The following is a 20880-nucleotide window of genomic DNA, read 5'->3' as shown; positions in this document are numbered from 1 at the left end:
ATCTTTTCATGTTGTGTCCCAAATAAATAAGACCAGATATTCTGAGCAGACCATTGGTGCATCAGAATGCCTTATTAAGTCAGATATTTAGCATCTTATTGTACAGATCCTATGATTTTACATACATTTACATGTTTAGATGAATGAAGCTGACATTATTTAATCAATGAACTATCTGATATTTTTAGAGTCAGCGAATGAGGCACAGCAACCACTCCACAGAGAACTCTCCAATTGAAAGACGAAGTCTAATGACCTCTGATGAAAATTATCACAATGAAAGGGCTCGGAAGAGTAGGAACCGCTTGTCTTCCAGTTCTCAGCATAGCCGAGATCATTACCCTCTTGTGGAAGAAGATTACCCTGACTCATACCAGGACACTTACAAACCCCATAGGAACCGAGGATCACCTGGGGGATATAGCCATGACTCCCGACATAGGCTTTGAGTCTGATGAAACAAAAAATATTCATCTGTTGACAATTTGCCATAGCAGTGCTAGGATAAACCAATCATCTTAACTTGGCTAACATAGCACAGTATTTACTGTGCCAATGGGCTGCTGTCATTTTATGCTAAGTAAGGGGCAAAAAAAATTACATTATGCCCTTGAGTCTAGATGGATATTAGATGCCCGATCATATAGATATTTTTAAGTGCAACATTTACATGATAACAGTACATTTTGTTTTCTTCATAGATTTAGACACATCAATTTGTAATTTAGGGTACTTACAAGGCACATATAAAATAATTTCCCATGCTGGAAATTCCAAATGACCAGTTCCAGTTGGAACCAATTTATAAACCAATTCCTGTTGGAATTTGGGTGAATTGACTAGAAAGTCTACTTGAGCATGTTGTAATCAATTGAAAAATCTGGGAAAAAAAAAAAACTAATAAGAAAATAGAAATACCAATAGAAGCCAAATCCAGCTTTGGTATTTATTTGCTGGAAGCTAAATTTACACTTAAAGTTGGAGTGTATAAACATTTTAATATATGTTAATGTTGCCAGAATGACTTTTCAAACTTACCAAATGTATTGATAGTGCCAAAAAAAATCTCAGAAATCTTAATGCAGAAATTATATAGTCTCCTCAGATTTTAATATTTTTATTTCTTTCCTGGCACAGCTGTTGTATTCAAAGTGTTTTGCTTTTTGTTTAGTCAGTACTGTTAGCTCATTTGAGGTTGGCAAAAACAAATACAAACAAGCAAAAAACCTCAAAATGTTTTCAGCAGTAAGAGAGAATAGTAAAGAGAAGCCCAAGCATAGCTGGTTATGTGAAATATAAAATGGGGTGTTGTTCTCCCTTTAATCAATCTGAGCACAACTACATACATCCAGGAATCTAAAGTCAGATAGTAAGGATGTGGTACCAATCCTCCTGAGTGTAATGCTAAGCACTTCCAGACGGGAATTCATCTATTTCTCTTAATACAAACGCAGGGTCAGTATTTTCCGCCAACAAGATTGAGTATCTTTCCATTGCTTCTTTCAGTCTCTGTCTTTGGATATCTGAATGTTCTGGCCCTTCAGCAAATTCTTTAAATCATGCTAAGGATTTTTGTTTTATGTGGACACACTCAACTTTGATATTCAGGAGGTGTTTTTACAAAATGACTAATTGAAAAAAGTTGAAACAAATGATTTTGAAAGCTTGCACCAAAAAATAAACTCATAGATTCAGAAATATTTGTTGACTAAAATTATAGCATTTTAATGCAGAAAATTATAAAGAATTTGGAGATTGAGCTGCCTTATTTCTAATGAACACTCCTCTTCATCTTATTAAGTCTTCACCGTTTTTCCAGTGGCTATAATTATGGAATTGGTGGCCTATGTTTTATATTATCAAGGAAGCCTTAGATTCACTATGATCCAAGAAATTATTGAAATTGACCCTTTTTACATAAATATCTTTTAAAAAATTGCTCTTGTTTCTAAATGTCCACAGTGCATGCATTTTCTAAAACTCCAATAAGTCCAGCCATCAAAGTCCTTTTCTGCTAGTACATGTCATGAAGCCTATTTTTGAAAATGATGATAATTAATTTTATAGTATCTTCTTTTCTCCCCAAGCCTTTCAGTATTTAGGTACTCAAAGCATGCACCAGTTCAGTAATCTTCTTGACCATGGAAAGAAGTTCCATATTACTGATGAATTATATATATATCTTGAACCCCATTACAACCTCACCACATCCCCCCTGCCTTTATGTTCACTATATGTACCCCATTACAAACCTCTTTAGCTGATAATGAGGACATCTATAAACCTGTAAGTCATTTCAAATATTTGATACAATTAAAAAATATGGGCTTAGTAAATTTTAAAAGTTAACATGTGATACTGGCTTGTGAGATTCTTCTGTCATCTAGTGAAGCTTATAAAACTTTCAGTTAAGACATTTTAAAAGAGTTATATCCATTAGGCACTTTAATAAACATATAACCTGCCATTACTGAATACTTTGTTAGAACACAGAAGAGCATCTTCCAGCACACAAAAATATATTTATTACATGTACAGCACATACTTGCATGAGAAAGAAAACATTAGCCAAAACATTTTTCTATATGCTTTACTGGTTTCTTGTTTGTGCGCATTAAAGTATTTAATTGCAAAGAGTGCACCAAGGTGTATAAATTTAGACTAGACAGCTGTTCAGCTTTTTCTGTAGTAGCATTAGCAATTTGGTCATTTAACTACTTTAAGATATTTACATTTTATGGCAGGTAGCTGTAACAGCATTTACATATATTTCCTAGTCATCAAGATTACCATCTTCTTTCAACTTTTTAAAAGTCACTTGTTTTTAAAGGCCTCTCAAAGCCTTGTTTTTAGTCTTCCATGTCATGCCGATAAGGAGAGGCTCATTCAATATCTGTGCACAAAACCAATCTATCATTTACCGTCAGACGTCCATACCTGTTTTGCTTTGCATTCTTACTCAAAAGCTGACAATCTTGGAAAGGGTATAATGTATATTTTATTGATGGATATATTTAAATGTTTACTTTAATTTGGCATATTCTTTCCCCTTCCTTCTGTAATAAGTTTATCTTCCTCAGATAAGGGGATATACATCTTATTTTTTTTAAAGACTTAAGAGTTTATTGTGTAAATGATACTTAAAATCTAGATATATACTAAATGAAAAGTTTTATTTTTGCCAAGCACACCAAGCACCTTTGAAAAATACATATTCCATAAATACTTTGTTTTTAATTAATTTCATTTAAAGATAGCAAATGATTATAGGCAGGAGAAACAAGTCTTTTACTGTTTGGAGGCTGTTTTAACTTACAGTACAAGCCACATACTAGAATTCTGTAATTTCAGTCACAGACATATAATAATATGGACTCATGTGAGAATGTGGAAATGTAGTTCTGGAAAAAAAAGGAATGCAATTTGTCAATCCTGATGTTAATTCTCAAGGGTATAATGTGACTCTAATATTATAACCAACAACATTATCTTGTTTAACATTTAAAGCAACACTTAGAAATGTTTATAAGTGATGATTCTCTCTTATCTTTATACAGTTCTATTGGAGAGGAGGTTGAAATTGTTCACAATTTAGACTGATGGTCTTTCCTACTAAGAGTCTTAATTTTGTGACTATATAAGTCATTGCAGTTAGTCTTTAATGAAACGAATTTTATTAATGTGAAACAAATTCTGAGACAATTATTTGTTCCCTTTAAATAATCTGCTATTTAATTGTTGTTGTTGTTGCAAAATGTATTTTTGGAATGTTAATCTCTTTTCATACCTGCATACTTGAACTTGTCTTTTGTGTGGGGGCCTTAAAATTCATAATAGGAAGTGGAGGCAGTGAAAGGAAGTAAGAAAAGGAAATTATTCTAAAAGATGGTTTGCAAATTTAAACTCTTTAAATGAACATATCACAAAATGTTGTTAAGACCCAGGATGTCCATTAAGAATGTTTCTTGGCAACCTTAATTTGCATGTTAGTATATATTTTCTTAGTTACACAGTTTTATTTTGGTATTTGCTTAAAAAATGTAATACCATTATAGAAATTACCCTATGTACTGATATATTTACTACCTCTTCTCTAGAGAAGACAATCTGTCTTTAAAGGGAAAAACACTGGTCAATAAGTAGTGATCAAAATTATCACTATTCTGGCTAACCTTGCTGCAAAACTAAATGCATAGAGTGTTAAAATATGCCTTCCCTTTAGATTTTAAACTGTTTCCAAAATGCTCTTTGACACCCTTTCATTTCTTTCACGTTAGTGAAGTTTTCTTTGAATTGATCCACAGTTTATCATGAGGCAAGGTTAATTTAACATGTAAGTCATCATAGGGAACAAAACAAACTGCAAGGGAATTGCCTTTGTGTGCAACTTGTTATAATATCTAGTTCTAAGTCTAAAAGAGAGTAGAAGTCCAGAGACTTTATGTTTAAGAGCAGCTGGTTTGCAAATCCACATTTTGTTGGTCCTTGACTTCTGCAGAGACCCAGAGCATGATTTAGCTATTTACTGGGTAAGGATATGCATTATCTTGGACTCCCATGTAATTGGAATAAACTTCATATCAATGTTTCAAATAAATGCTGTGTACCCCTTATTCCTTTTATATTTCTGCCTTTGTCTTTTATGACAATGTTGCATGTTGTGTTTTTTTTAAATTATATAAAACTCATCCTTGAATGACTATATGAATGAAAACTTTATAGGAAATTATGTAATAAAATCTGTTTTATTAGTTTCTCATACCTTTAAATACTGTCAATATTTAAAATAACTCTTACTAAGTTTACTTCCTCAAGCTGTGTCTATGGGGCAAAACAGTCCTCTTCTTTAAAATGGTAATCATGATCAAACCAGTCAAGTCAATCCAGTTAGCTGTTAGACAGACAGTAAGGATAACCTTCTTTTTGACTCAAGCAGTCAAGTTAGTCAAAATAGTAAAATTGGCTTATATGGGCACCCAGAACTACAGCATTCAAAAATTACTTTTAAAGATTTCTTCTTTTATTAAAATGGACTTTCTTAAAATACATCCTCTGATAGCAACTATCTCTTTTTACTTATAGATGATTAATTCTAAATGCTTCATGTAATTGAGGGACATTATGAGAAGACTAGAAAGTTTCTCATCAGATAATCCTAAGGGCTGTAACTTCTACTTGCCATAAACAAAGTATAATTAAGAGTGAGTAGCAATTGGTTTGGGGGAGTCTTAGTTATGTATGAAACTTTCTTTTGTTTCTCATGATGTATGTAAAATGTTTGCAGAAGGATGGCAGAAATTGTTACTAATGAATTTAGAGTGGTTTGGGAGAATACACTGATACTTCCTCATTTGAAAATTATAAGGAGTTAAAAGGGGAACTAAGAACCAGTAGTGGCTGGCCTCTAGCTTTTCAATACTTTGTAAGTGTTCTTGGTTATGTTTTGAACACTTAAATTTCTCAACAAATGGCTATGTCTATATTTATGTAGGGGCCACTCTTGCCCTACTTGCATGCCACTTTCACACACTTTTAACTGAAATCGGTGTGAATTCTGTATGCATAAGGGATGTATTAAAGATGCGGGATCATTAACGCTATATTGTTGCATACTATTTTTCATATGCCTTACAATATTTTCTGGGACGTTATTAAAATGAAAGCATTTTATTGCCAAAATAAATCTATGTTGTTATAATAATCTGCATTAGCAGTAGAAAAATAATGTAGCAAAAACATATTGTACAGTACAAAATTATAAAATATATATTTTGCCAATAATATAAAAATAGATTGAGGAGAAAGAAGCACATTTGTTATAGCACAAACTTATAACAAAATCCACTGTTAAATTTGGCAGTCATATTTTTTAAAAGTATGTCGATTTAGTTCTATCAGATTTACTTCATCTACCATCTTTTTAACTTGCTGCTTGATACTGTTCCAGCAATTTATTTCATAGCCTTGCAATCTGTGGATGTAATTTCTTTTGTTTTATTCCCTTCCATAAAGTTTATTAAATTTTATTTTGTGATAACACTCATACTATATTTTCTCTTCTTATTTCTTCTCTTTCAATAACAGCAGCAGAAAGTCACAGCAAGTGAGCTCATAGGGCTCCTCTGAATTTTGGACATGTTTGAAATTTTCGTATTTTTCACAGCCTCAAGTCAGAAAGATCAATAAAGATGTCCCAACCACAAAGAATTATATTACTTAGGGATTCTTTAGTTTGTTTTGTACTGAATACTACTTTGAAACATAATTTAAAGCCATTAGCTGTGTTTTTGTAGGGATGGTGGGAGGGAATAAAAAATAAATGTATTAACATAAAACATACTAAAACAGAAATATGGCAAAATGATGTAAAAAGATTTTTCCTACTATTCTGAGGGCTGTTGAAATCCCAGGCTATTGCTATATCTCCATTGACAAAGTGGGATAAAAAAATGCCTTTGTCAAATAATTTTTTTTCTTTCTTTAAATTTTAATTATTTTAATAATGTGTCCCCTTTTATTTTTCCTATCTAGGTATGTGTAGCATTCTACAAGGCATGCTGGGTAAAATATACTATGCAAATGTGTACAGTGCTGCATGTTTTGTTCTCCCTCTGCTTTAGTGGCTTTAAAGAAAAAAAATGTGGTGTTATTTTTGTGAATAAAAATATTTAACAAAGAAAATGCAGAGTGCATGCATAGAGTATCCTCATTTCTATGGATTTGTTTTATGGAATTCAAATGTGTACAAAACAACTGCATTACTTTTTTTCTTTTATATAATAAATGAAAAAACACTGAAACCAGCGTTATACCTCTCCTTTATATTATTCTAGAAATATATTGAAGAAATACTGGAAATCAGTAGGTACCCTTTTATGAAAAAAAAAAGTCTAAACATTTATCCTAAAAATGGATTCAATCAAATGACTATTTTCTGAATACTCTGTCAGGTGCTATGAGTGATCACAAAATAAGCACTGTATCAGGAAAGAGTTTATAAGTTAAATACACACACGTGTGAAATAAAATATATTAGAATACATGTGCAAAATAGGATTGAGTATAGAAAAATATACTAGATGAAGTATTGTTCACAAGTCATTCACTCCAAAATGATTAATATTGCAGTTATCAGACATTTCCAAAGCTATCTTGTACCTATAAGAATTCCATAGTATGTATTCGGAGCAATTGTCTATGTTTAAAGACTTGATTGGAATTTGACTTTTCTGTCATTGCACTGTATAGGAGATTGAAAAGAAATATGGACTGTGTTGATTATTATCACTGCATTAGGATTATACAGTGATTTATTAGAGTCAAGTTATTTCACAATTATCACATTTAATTCATCTGATCACCCAGGAAAGTAGGCAGGGGATGGATTATCAGACACAAATACAAATGAAGAAACCAAAGCTTATTGAAACTTCTCTCTCAAAGAATTTTTCTTTCTTTCTTTTTTTTTTTTTTTTTTTTGAGACGGAGTTTCACTCATGTTGCCCAGGCTGGAGTGCACTGGTGCGATCTCGGCTTACTGCAACCTCTGCCTCCTGGGTTCAAGTGATTCTCCTGCCTCAGCCTCCCGAGTAGCTGGGATTACAGGCATGCGCCACCACACCTGGCTAATTTTGTATTTTTAGCAGAGACGGGGTTTCTCCATGTTGGTCAGGCTGGTCTCGAACTCGCGACTTCAGGTGATCCGCCCGCCTCGGCCTCCCAAAGTGCTGGGATTACAGGCGTGAGCCACCACGCCCGGCCTAAATTCTTAATTATGTTGCATTAGTCATTTCCCTCAACTGGATATTTCAGCTTATTTTTCTCCATCATTGTGAGCCTACATAATGGATCCATCTTCACTGGTATCTTTTGCCTTCACCTCCACTGCACCTGGCTATGAGTATGTATTTTTAAAGAAAAATTTTAAATGTTAAAGAAAAATTCTTGGCTGGGCACAGTGGCTCACGCCTGTAATCCCAGCACTTTGGGAGGCCGAGGTGGGTGGATCACCTGAGGTCGTGAGTTCGAGACCAGCCTGACCAACATGGAGAAACCCCGTCTCTGCTAAAAATACAAAATTAGCTGGGTGTGGTGGCGCATGCCCGTAATCTCAGCCACTCGGGAGAATGAGGCAGGAGAATCGCTTGAACCCGGGAGGCGGGGGTTGCAGTAAGCCAAGATCGTACCAATGCACTCCAGCCTGGGCAACAAGAGCGAAACTCTGTCTCAAAAAAAAAAAAAAAAGTACTCATATGTTACTGTTAAGCTAGGTAATCATCTGAAGCATACAAAACAATGCCTGGAATATAATAAATGTTGACTGAATGAACAGTACCTCAGTTATTGGAGAGGTATTATATAAGGCTATCTCAACTATCAAAGTATTTCAGCCAACAATTTGAAACTCATCCACCAGCCGTATGCCTGAAGCTACTTCTCTTGTCATCAGCACATTTCCAATAATAAAATGGACTAAGGAGAGAAACATCTCATTTGTACTTTCATACAACATGAAGATTAGCACAGTGGTTTGAGTATGGATCTAACCTTTGTCTGGGTTCAAAGTCTTGATCCAGCAATAACTAGCCGTGAACTTGCAGCAATCACTTAACGTCCCCATGCCTGGGTATTTCTGTAGAGTGATTTTCTTTTGATTATGGATCACATTTTTCTGTTTCCTTGCACGTCTAGTGATTTTGTATTGGATTTAGTACAATGTAAAGTTTACATTGCTGATGACTTGATCTTGTATTCCTTTAAAGAATGTTATACTTATTTTGGCAGGCAATTGTGAATTAGTTTGGCCCTTTCAAGGTTTGGTTTTAAGCTTCGTTAGAACTGGTCTTATGTAGGGCTTATTCTTAGGCCAGTTAGCTCCTCTTCTAAGGTCTCTGGGGGTGTCCATTCAATTATATCGAGTTTATCCAACCCACAGCCTGTGGCTTTTTAAAGCCACAGGATGGCTTTTTAAAAATTTATTTATTTAGTTAGTTAGTTAGTTTTGAGACAGAGTCTCGTTCTGTCGCCCAGGCTGGAGTGCAGTGGTTCAATCTCGGCTCAGTGCAATCTCCACCTCCTGAGTTCAAGCGATTCTCCTGCCTCAGCCTCCAGAGTAGCTGGGATTACAGGCGTGCACCACCATGCCCGGCTAATTTTTGTAATTTTAGTAGAGACGGGATTTCATCGTGTTGGCCAGGCTGGTCTCAAACTCTTGGCCTCAAGCGGGCTGCCCACCTTGGCCTCCCAAGGTGCTGGGATTACAGATGTGAGCCACCACACCTGGCCCCAGGATGGTTTTGAATGTGGCCAACACAAATTCGTAAACTTTCTTAAAAGATTATGAGTATTTTTGTGATTTTATTTATTTTTTCGCTAATCAGCTATCAATAATATTAGCTTATGTTATGTGTGGCCCAAGACAATTCTTCTGCCAGTGTGGCCCAAGGAAGCTAAAAGATTGGACACCCCTGTCCTATATATTCAGTTCTCTTCACTCTGGCTGAAGGGAATTCGAATAATTCCTGACCCATTGTAATCTCTGGGAATCATTTGCATTACAGTTCCCTGGTACTTATTTTTCCTCAGGAATTGTGATTGGCCAGCCTCCTGCGGGTGCATACTGTATGAGTACAAAGTGATATGCAGCCAAAGACTCCATGGCCCATTAACAGGTTTGTAGAGCTTTTCTGTGTAGCTGCCTCCTTCCAGTTACTCTGCTTCACAAATTCTAGCCATCTTGATCTCTGGGAATGCTGATGTGCATCTTCAGTTCTAGGAGGTTCCCAAATTCTCATTTAGGTTCCCACTTCCTCCGTAGTTGACTGGGAATTCCTTTTAGGGATAAAGTCCAGGAAATGGTAAGACTCCACTTGTTTCTCTTTTGCAAAGAATCACAGTCCTGTGATGTTTTTTTCAATATCTGAAATGTCGTTGCCTGTACTTTGTGCAGTTTTCTATTTGTTAATGGTAGGAGGGTATAGTCAAACCATCCTACTCTCTCATGCCTGAAATCAGAAGTCTCTCTAATGACATTTTGCACTTCTCTCTAATCATAGATAAACTGGTCTTTAAACTGTCTCTCTCTCTCTCTTCTTTCTTCACTCAGAAAATAACCTGGGAGACAATTTCCTTAAGGTAGATTGTAAAACATGAAGCTCCAGCATCACAGGTTAATGTGTATATGACATCCATTTCATAAGCTGACATCTGCGTGGGAGTCTGCAAAAGTCTTAGAGCTACCAAAGCATTACCTACAGCATGCAAGAATGGAAATATTAAAGAGTTAATGCAAATTGCTTGTACAAACTACATTGTTTTTCTAAACAGCATACAGAGTATTAAGTAAATCCAGACATGATAATCTATAAATTAATATGGATTACTATGATTTTCCTTCCCTTCATGTATGGCTCCTCTAAATTTTGCCTTTTTAACCATAAAGCCCCAAAAGAAGTCAAATAAATTACTTTTCTATATTTTGAGGTAAAATTGTGTGTAGTTAGGAGAAGTGAGATGGGAAGGTGCAGTTTATTGCTGATTTTGCTTAATTTCATGCAGCTGTTGTGGATGGGCGTACAAAGCAGTTCAAGTGGCTCCTACGTCTCCCAATTTTTCTTTCTTTTCCTTTTTACTAAGGTTAAGGAGAACAGAAAGGGACGGAGCTTTAGTGGCCACTAAAGGTTTTTAAATAGGGGAGTGACTTGACCAAAATCGTTGTTTTGGGCAATACTGACCTGAGAGTGAAGAGAGATTGGAAAGAGCCCTGAAGTGCAAAAACGGCTTTAAGGCGACTATCTAGGTAAGGCCACTGACTTCAGCTGAGTGTCAGAGGGCGGCAGGCTTTTCCCTAAAAGACCCAGGGGGGACACCATGTCTTAGAGGTCAAGACGTGGAACTTTTACTGGTGTGCCAAGGGTTGGGGATGGACATGGGGTACTCAATTATATGTTCACATTATGGCGCAATGGAGGAGATTCGAGAGAAATATAAATACTCGGGGACGCAACAGCAAGCAATCGGAAGCCATCTGCCCCAATTTGCGGCCTTCACAGCCTCAGTCCCAGGGAAAGGTCCCATGCCTTCAGCAGTCTTGGTTACGCAAATAAGCGAGAACCAGGCGGGCGCCCTTTCCCAGGCTCCGCCCCTCTGGCCGCGCGCCTGCGCACTCACGTCCCGCCAAACCCACCCCCTCGCCTCCCCCGCCCGCGTGGTCGTCGCCACCGCAGCTGCCCGAGAGGAACTGGGGGAGGACGGTGGCCCGCGAGGCTCGTCGCAGACAACGCGGCGGCGATGTCCGCGAGCCAGGCGAGTGCTGCGGCGGCAGCGGCGGGGCCTTGCGCGCGGCAGGGCGGCCTGGGCTGCGGCCTCCCTCCGGTTCCCTGGAAGCGGGCCCGCGACCAGCGCGGGAGCAGCAGCAGAGGCGGAGGCTCCAACGCGTCTCTCTCCTCCCCTTCAGCCTGAGCCAGGGGAAGCCAGGCGGCCCGGGTGTCTGGAGGGGGGGGTCTGCTGTCCGAGAATGGGAATTCTCTTCACCAGAATATGGAGACTGTTCAATCACCAGGGTGAGGAGCTCGGTCCGCGGGCGTACGGGTGGAGGAGAGGGTCAGCTCGGGCCGGCTGGGTGGGGGTCTCCGAATACTTCCGGAATGTGGGCGGCGCGGTCGGGCGTCGCCTTAGCGCGGGGTGCAGGCTGCCCCGATACGGCCCCGGGACCGTTCGGTTCCCGCTCCCGAGCTTGGGGATGGTTACTGACTCGCAGCCCTTTGTCTTAGGGGACCTTCCTAATAAGTCTTTTCCGCAATACACCCATTGCTCCGATTTCGATTGAGAGTGGAAAATGTTTCTTGCCGTACGTCCAACGTCCCTAAGTATCACGGCCTGGCCTTTCAGCCCTTTCTTTGCTCACCAATTGGATTTGGACACCACATAGAAATGCTGGGGTCTTCCGGAATGAAGGTTATAGATTGCGGCCCTAACCGCACCACTGAGCGACCGCTGTTGCAGAATGCGGAAACCGGGAGGAATCGCTTGACTTGTCCAGTACACCTCTGGTTTATGAGCCTGCCTTCCACTGCCATCCCTCTTTGTGTGTGTTGGGGGCAGCGGGAGTTCTTCTGCCTCCTGAATTGAGTTGGACTTCTCTCCATTTGTTTTCCTTATTATACCTGTGTTTCAGGTTAAGCTTAAGGTCATTTTTCTACTCGTGTGGGTTATTTGCTTAGACAGTTTTTGTTTGCTGGGTTAAAAATGTTAAAGTGTTTCACTGAAAGTTTTAAAAACATACCATATGAAACATTTGTTAACCATAGGTAACTAGCAAGTTACTAAGTGTGAAGTGTGTTATATAGGGATGCTTAAGTTCAGCCAACCTCAGACATGACCATGAAATACATATCAGGCTTATTAAAATTTGTTACAAAATGACTAAAACTGGGGAAAGAATATAATTTGAACCCAAAGACTGGATACTTATTAAGATATAGTGGCGTACTTTTGTTTCTTTTTAACTCGTTGGGTGGTTCATCATCCCGCTGCCAGTAACTTAGTTTGTGTTTTTCTCTTGTGTAAGCTGGTTGGTGGTGTTACATCCCAGTTTTCCAATAAAGACGTGAATGTTGGTATCTATTATGTACACGTACTACAACCACCTCCTTCATGATCTAGCTGCTCTTGTAAGAAGCTTAGGGGAAGCAAGCATAACTAGAACTTGTGATCCCTAATGTATCTTTTACACACACACACACACACACACAAATGTGTAGATAACGTGATACCGAAAGAAAGGGCAGTATCAATTTTTCTGATAAGAGGAGTTTTCATAAAGTAGAGAAAATCAGTTCTAATCAGCACTGTCTCTGACTGGCCTGGCTGTTTGTGTTGGGAGCAAGAGAGTGGGAACCAGTCACTTAAACTCTGGTTTTCTGGTCTAGGTTTTCTCACCTAGAACACCAGGGTTCTGTGGAGCCTACAAATCTTGTAAACTTTATTTCTACATTTCAAATATTAAAACTTACATTGCTGTAAGACTGGTAGTACTTACAGTAGATAAGATCTATTCTAGTTTTAACATCCTTCATTTTATATTATTTTTAGCAAAGCTAGTGTTTCATCTGCTGTGAGGTTTAGAAAGACTGCTTGTTAATTGAGCTCTAGTACTGCCAGAAACATAGATATCACCACTTTCTGTTTTGAGTCAATGATAAAATTATTTGTTTCTGTAAGTTAAGAATAATTGAGAACTTTGCCAACAGCTCCTTGGAGTAGTAAATAATAAGGGTGTGTGCTCTGGTATCACTACAAATTGCTAATAGTAGTGTTTTTATAACCTGTATTTTGTGGTACTTTTTGACGGGACGTTTATGTCAGTTTGGCAGAAATTAATAAGGGAATTAATGAAGTTAAGTTCTAGAAAATTAGATGTGAATATTGTGAAAATATGAATAAATTATTTCTCTTCTGGTAAACAATGTGGCTGTCTTATCAATAGGGTCACTTTTCAGAATATCCACCATTTAATGCCAGATATTTGTTGGTTTTTTTTTTTTTTTTTTGAGACAGAGTCTTGCTCTGTCACCAGGCTGGAGTGCAGTGAAGTGATCTTGGCCCACTGCAACCTCTGCCTCCCGGGTTCAAGCGATTCTCCTGCCTCAGCCTCCCGAGTAGCTGGACTACAGGCGCGCACCACCACGCCCAGCTAATTTTTGTATTTTTAGTAGAAATGGGGTTTCACCATGTTGGCCAGGATGGTCTCGATCTCTTGACCTCACGATCCTCCCGCCTCGGACTCCCAAAGTGCTAGGATTACAGGCATTAGCCACGGCAGGGTTTTTTTTTTGGTTTTTGTTTTTGTTTTGTTTTTTTTCTGTATAGGACATATTTAAGTTAGATATGTCTTGGATGCTCTTGTTTTACCTTCAGTGGATTCAGAATACAATCTTATATTCTTTACATAGAAACTCTTGGAAAGAATGTTTCGGGAGATTACAGAATTTGCCATCTGATGAAACTTAAACTAAGCAGTATCTCCTGTTTCTGAAACCCCCTGAGAACAGCTTTTTCAGTTAAAGCTCAGATTGAGTGCACAGTGAAAGCTCTTTGTATACTGTTCGAACTAGAAAAACCGGAGGTCACATTTAGATGATAGTGAGCTTTAGTAGAGGACAAACTTTATCCTAGATGCTGTCATTTAAATCATTTTATTGTATTTTATGTTTTAACAATCTTTTGAAGTAGTTATTTCCCCTGAAAAGGGAAAACTGAGGCTCAAGTGGAATGATTTTTTTTTTCCCCAGGCCATACAACTGGTATATGCCAGAGTCAGGCAAGTTAAAACACTGAAGGAATGTGTTGCTGATTTTTGGTCTTTTTAAAGAAGAGATCAACATCATTTTTTCCTCCCTCCTCCTCCCCCCATTAACTTTTTTAGTTGCTAAACTCTAGGTTGTCTTTAGAACTTCGAAAAGTTGCCATTAGTAACTTTTTTTATAGAAGAGCTTGTGATCAGTGGTTTACTTGTTTTCAATAAACAAATATTTAAACACCTATTTAGTCCAGGAACTGTTCTAGGTGGTGGGAATAACAGACAAAACAGACAAATTCCCCTACCTTTATGAAGCTTTCATGCAGTGTGGGGAGACAGGAAATTAACTCACTTTGTCTCTACAAGTAAAATAATAGTGGTTAACACTTGTGCAAGGTTCACACAGGTTGTTTGATTTAATCTTCACTTAGTTGATTTACTCTTCACAACAACCCTACTAGGTAGATATTATTCCCCTTATTTTACAGGGGCAAGGAAACAGGTAACTTGCTTAAAGCACTATAGTTGAAAGTGATAGACCTGGATTTTAACCAAGATTATCTAGTGCCAGAATTATTTCTCCTACACACACCTCCCCTCCACCCCCCTAGATTTTAACCGAGATCTAGTGCCAGAGTCAGTTCTACACACACACACACACACACACGTTTGCCCACAACTTCATATAAGAAGGACTTTGTATAAGAAGGACTCAGATAAAAAGAACTGACTCTGATGTGAACTATAAAAGAAGTTGTGGAATTTCCTCCTTAATGGCCTTGTATTGCTCTCTTGATTGGTTGCTAGAAAAGGAATTGTAAGTATCAATGGATGCAGAAGAAGCTGCCTGTGCTTCAGGAACCTGATGCTGAGGAAGCCACCTCTGCCTTTGGCTTATTATTATTATTATAAGGGAGTTCAAATGTGTAGAGAAGAGTACATATGGAAGCTGAGTAGCCAAGGGGTAGACTTGCCTCTTAGCTTCTAATACACATTCTCCTCAGTTTATGATAGGATTATATCCTGGTAAACCCACTGTAAATTGAAAATACAGTAAGTAAAAAATGAGTTTAATATGCCAGACTTCCTGAAAATCATGGCTTCAGCCTAGCTTGCTTTATGCATACTCAGAACATTTACATTAGTTTACAGTTTGGCAAAATCTAACTCAAAGCCTATTTTATAATAAAGGTTGAATATTTCATGTAATTTATTGAATACTGTACTGAAAGTGAAAAACAGAACCTTTACCTGGGTACTTGAAGTATGGTTTCTACTGAATGTGTATTGCTTTTACAATATCACAAGTCAGAGACCATTTGTAAACCCTTTTTGCATGCTCTGTGGAAGTGGAGCTGGGTCCTTTAAACGTTTTTCTTTTACCACTGGGCAAAATGTTAAGCTTTGTTGATAGGCTGTACTGGAGGGGCATTGCAGGAGGAAAGGGTGTTTGTATTTAGTTATAGTGTGCTTTCTTGACAGGCTCTGCTTGTAGCATGAACACCTTCTCCAAGGCCTGGCTCTTGTACTGCACAGTGGTCAGCAGCAACCAGCAGCGTCCCCTAGTACCCGTCTTAGTTGGTTTCATAATGGAAGGTCTCCAGTGAAATGCCTCTCAATAAACAGTTTTTCCCAGCACCAAAGAGGGAGGATTTTTGGGCGGGTCTCACCTGCTGCTTCTCTGCCATTCAGTCAGCCAGTGTTAGGGAGTGGGAGGACCTTTATCTCAACCTTAGGGTAGTGAGTGCTTCTTGTGTTTGTCATTCCCGTAATCTTTTAGCCAATCTCTCATTACTCCAGTCCCCTGTAATATTTTTTTGATATTGAACTTTCCAAGTTCAAATTATTGTGTGATTTCTGCCTCCTGATTGGATCTCCAATTTTGCCATGTATAATCATTGCTTTTTTTTTTTTTCCAGCAACCTCATAGTGCAAAAGAGAAGTTTGGTTATTACCCTGAAACTTCATTTGCCATTACTGAACTAGCAAATTTATTTTCAAACTTTCTTTTTATTGATAAGACTTTTAAGTTTTAAAAATTGAACTTTTAATACAAAATGACTTGATCAGATATCTCCCTCCTAACCTTTATATTTTCCAGATCTGATTTACTTATTCATGAAAAATATTAAGCTCATGCTTTATTCCAGGATCTGTTCTATGGACTGAGAGAACTTTAGTGAACTTGACAAATGGAATTGTTTGCTCTGAGAGACAAAGTATTGATAGGGCTTAGTGATAGTTCAGATAAGAATGATGAATTAGGATGACTCTCCATTTATTTTCCTTGGTGTTTTTGTGTTTTCCAATGTTGTATGATTCACAGAGATAGTAATTCTCTACAATAACAATTATTATGCTTAAGTTATTGACTGATGAGTTGGGGGGAGTACATATTAACTTTTAAAGACTGGCAATGAATGGAACTGGTAGACTGCCTCAGTGTGTCAAAAAGAAACGAAGGAGAAGGGAAACAAGCATTTTCATGACAAAACTGTAAGGTATTGATTGGTATGTTGAAGCCTAATTGATAATTCACAGTTCCATCAAAGCATTAGAACAGTGTGGTTGTTGTGGCTTATTTGAGTAAATACAGGAATGCTGTGACATAGTCTAAAATAAAAATCATACTAAGCAGTAAACTTCTGATGATTCGCATGCATCAAAGAGTTGGAATGGCTGAAAGTTTTATTACATTTGTCCATAATAACATTCTCATAGTAGGCATATTGGGATTCTATGGGGTCTTTATTTTGAAGTGCATTATAGCACTTTTTGGCTACAAATTTACATTTTGTATAGATGCTTTTCCTTCTTGCTAATGAAAGGAACAGGCTGTGGTGGTGAGAGTAAAGATGTTCAAAGAAAGTTGATCTAGTATTAAAAACTTTGTGACTAATCTGACCCTATCATTGAGTTGACATGTTTGTCTTTGAGCCCATTGCAGAGTTTGATCTTAAGTTTATAGTTCTCATTGTGACCTACATGCTATGTCTTAGATTTAGGAAGCTATTAAAAATGGTCATTGGTGGCTGGGACACAGTAGATCGTGCCTGTAATCCCAGCACTTTGGGTGGCCAAGGCAGATGGATCACCTGAGGTCAGGAGTTCTAGACCAGCTTGGCCAACATGGCAAAACCCCCGTCTCTACTAAAAATACAAAAATTAGGCCAGGTACGGTAAACTTCTGATGATTCATGTACAGGTGGCTTACACCTGTAATCCCAGCACTTTGGGAGGCCAAGGCAGGTGGATCATGAGGTCAGGAGTTTGAGACCAGCCTGGCCAATATGGTGAAACCCCGTCTCTACTAAAAATGCAAAATTAGCTGGGTGTGGTGGTGTGTGCCTGTAGGCCCAGCTACTCGGGAGGCTGAGGCAGGAGAATCCCTTGAACCTGGGAGGCAGAGGTTGCAGTGAGCTGAGATCATGCCATTGCACTCTAGCCTGGGCAACAGGGCGAGACTCAGTCTCAAATAAATATATACAAAAAAATTAGCCGGGCATGGTGGCACCTGCCTGTAGTCCCAGCTGCTTGAGAGACTGAGGCAGGAGGAGAATTGTTTGAACCCAGGAGGTGGAGGTTTCATTGAGCCAAGATCACACCACTGCCCTCTAGCCTGGGCAACAGAGCGAGACTGCGCCTCAAAAAAAAAAAAAAAGGTCATTGGTGCTTTATTGTAAAAACACACACAAAAATAATTCAGATAGAGCTATGTCTTGGGAGAGAGCAACTAGAACTTGGCAATGAATGTCGTTTGTAGGTGTTTGGGTGGAATAAGGAGGTAAAGATCCTCTGAATCATGGATTCTTCATTGGAATGCCCTCCAGAGATCTCAGACTACATGTGGTTTTTTGGGATATTTTCCAGGTTCTGTTTATGTTTGATTGGAGTTTCTTTCTTCCTTTTTCAAGTATTTTAACCATTTGTTAAGAATATGGTATGTTCAAATATATTAGTTTGGTTTCCCTTGATTGACTTTAGAAATCTGCTTAGGTCTTAAGAGTTTGGGGGCATGGTTGCATATTTATGCATTTGTAAGTATATAGGAATTCATTGAGTTTGTAAAATTAAGCAGAAGAGTAAGGTCTGCAGTGTGGAGAAATGGCGTGAGCAAAATTAAATGATCGGAAAGTTTATGACACGTTCTAGAGACCGAGTAGAGCAGCTTTTCTAAATTTTAGGAAGTAGGTCAAGAAGAGTTAGGGGAAGATTTGGGCTAAGGCTTAACTTTCTTTGTCACACTCATCCTTTTTCATCATGTTTATCTAACGATATTACCTCAGTTTACTTACTCACTTTCAGGTGCAGACAGAAGGTTATGGGTCCTCCAAAGCTTCAGACCTTGGTCAGTTTCCCTCCTCTTGTTCATAGCCATTTTACCTTTCATCTTTCCTGCTCTACTGTAACAGTAACCTAACCTTTCACCTACTAGGACTTCCAGCCATTTCTAACTTTGTAGGGCAGGACTGGATTTCTTTCCCTGCCCAAATTCCACGGCTAGCCGCTTCATTTCTTTCTTTCTATCACCGGCTCCGACGTGCTTTTCTCTATTAACATTTTCCACCGTGCCAGACATGTGGATTCTGTCTATTTATTTATTTTGGAGACAGGGTCTCACTCTGTCGCCCAGGCTGAAGTGCAGTGACACAATCTCGGCTCACTGCAACCTCCGCCTCCCAAGTTCAACTGATTCTCATGCCTCAGCCTCCCAAGTAGCTGGGACCACAAGTGTGTGCCACCACACCCAGCTAATTTTTGTATTTTTAGTAGAGACGGGGTTTTGCCATGTTGGCCAAGCTGGTCTTGGACTCCTGACCTCAAGTGATCCACCCGCCTCAGCCTCCCAAAGTGCTGGGATTACAGGTGTGAGCCACCGCGCCTGGCCGAGACATGTGGATTCCTACCCTATATCATCTACTATACCTTCTCTCTCCAGTGTGCTTTCTTTATTTCTAGGCACTGTTAAAGAAAGATTTGAAGCAGTTTAAATCCTAATCCACCACAGGATAGGTTATCTAATTTCAGCTTATTGATTCTCTAGTTCATTCCATACAGTGGGTGTAAAAGATGATGCATCTTGAAACAGTTAACCTTTTCCTTTCCTCAGTAGGCAACTAACTTGTGTTATAAGATGAAATTCTGGAATGAGTAATTTCTGCCATCTGCTTTATCTTAGGCTTGTCTCTGTGTTGTTGCACATGGTTTTGTTCAGAGCAATTTTACCTTGGTGATCATGTTCAGCTAGTGGCCAGGTATGATAAAGAATCTTACCTCTGCCTCCTGGGTTCAAGTGATTCTTCTGCCTCAGCCTTCCGAGTAGCTGGGACTATAGGCACGCGCCACCAGGCCTGGCTCATTTTTTTGTATTTTTAGTGGAGATGGGGTTTCACCACCTTGGCCAGTCTGGTCTTGAACTCCTGACCTTGTGGTCCACCTGCCTTGGCCTCCCAGAGTGCTGGGATTACAGGTGTGAGCCACCATGCCCAGCCTAAGAGTCTCTTTTTTTTTCTTTTAGTAGTTTTCGCCAAGCTAGTTTTTCCTAACAGAACTGTTAGAAAGCACGAGGTTTGGAATTAGGACATAATAACCAAGTCCTAGGGACATGGCTGAAGTAAGGAGACCACTTTAAAAAATACCTGTACTAAAGCCAGATGAGGTTTTACTTTAAAGCTCTCATTTTAGGAGGCTATATAGTTTTTTCACTGATATGTCCTACTGTTATTCAATGTATCTTTTGAAACTCCTTTTAGAAGTTCTTTGGAAACAAAATTTTAAATAATTCTTCATATTTCACTTAACAACAAAAAGATAGCACTCATTTTAGATGCCTTTTAACTTATGACCAAGATGATATCAGGTGGCTCGTCTCCCACTTTAAAGTCAAGTTCATCTTCAGAGTTTAAAAGATTTGCCACCATTAGGTGACAGTATTCAAAATGGTGTACCTCAGGCTCTGAAAGCAGTTATGAAAGAAGCGTAGCAAACTATTTTGAAAAAATGGTAACGTGGTTGGAATAAGGGTTTAACCTTAACTGATTAAGGACCTTGTAAGAAACTAAGAGAGTACTGTTTTTTACTTCATGGTCTCTGTGTACCTTATTTATACATATACACATTTTTTACTCATTCTTTATTGTTATATATTATAGATTCTTGCTTATATTTTTGTTTCCTTTTGGACTTTTCCTGCTAATTTTGTACTATTTTTAGGGTACCATTTCTTTTATTTGTCGGAGTAATTGTATTTTCTTCCTGAGTATTGACAAGCCCATCTAAATTCTGGCCTGTAGCTAATACATTGGGGGAATGGAGAGGAGGCGGGGTGGGATATATTCCTGGAACTTAAAAATAAGCTGACATTTTGGCCGGGCGCGGTGGCTCAAGCCTGTAATCCCAGCACTTTGGGAGGCTGAGACGGGCGGATCACGAGGTCAGGAGATCGAGACCATCCTGGCTAACACGGTGAAACCCCGTCTCTACTAAAAAATACAAAAAACTAGCCGGGCGAGGTGGTGGACGCCTGTAGTCCCAGCTACTCGGGAGGCTGAGGCGGGAGAATGGCGTAAACCCTGGAGGCA

The 20880-nt window shown here is 38.6% G+C and overlaps 2 protein-coding genes across 11 annotated transcripts in view; both read left to right on the top strand.

Annotated features, from left to right (window-relative positions):
- The window catches only part of CACNB4 (calcium voltage-gated channel auxiliary subunit beta 4), a 266723-nt gene extending 260680 nt beyond the window's left edge, over positions 1-6043 (top strand). For all 8 annotated transcript variants that reach the window (XM_025404344.1, XM_025404339.1, XM_025404340.1 and 5 more), the window contains one exon: positions 189-6043. In XM_025404344.1, coding sequence (XP_025260129.1) covers positions 189-449 — 261 coding nt within the window. In that variant the 3' untranslated portion in view covers positions 450-6043. The remainder of the gene's footprint in view (positions 1-188) is intronic.
- A 5126-nt stretch (positions 6044-11169) lies between these two features.
- ARL5A (ADP ribosylation factor like GTPase 5A) overlaps positions 11170-20880 on the top strand; it is a 31754-nt gene continuing 22043 nt past the window's right edge. Inside the window, exon 1 of one of the 3 annotated variants that reach the window (XM_025404756.1) lies at positions 11170-11561. In XM_025404756.1, the coding sequence (XP_025260541.1) occupies positions 11516-11561 (46 nt within the window). In that variant the 5' untranslated portion in view covers positions 11170-11515. The remainder of the gene's footprint in view (positions 11562-20880) is intronic. The other 2 variants (XM_025404757.1, XM_025404758.1) reach the window with 2 other exon arrangements.

Source organism: Theropithecus gelada, chromosome 12 (assembly GCF_003255815.1).
Source record: "Theropithecus gelada isolate Dixy chromosome 12, Tgel_1.0, whole genome shotgun sequence".
Classification (NCBI taxonomy): domain Eukaryota; kingdom Metazoa; phylum Chordata; class Mammalia; order Primates; family Cercopithecidae; genus Theropithecus; species Theropithecus gelada.
The sequence above is the reverse complement of the archived record's forward strand: the minus strand, read 5'-3'. Positions and strand labels throughout refer to the sequence as shown.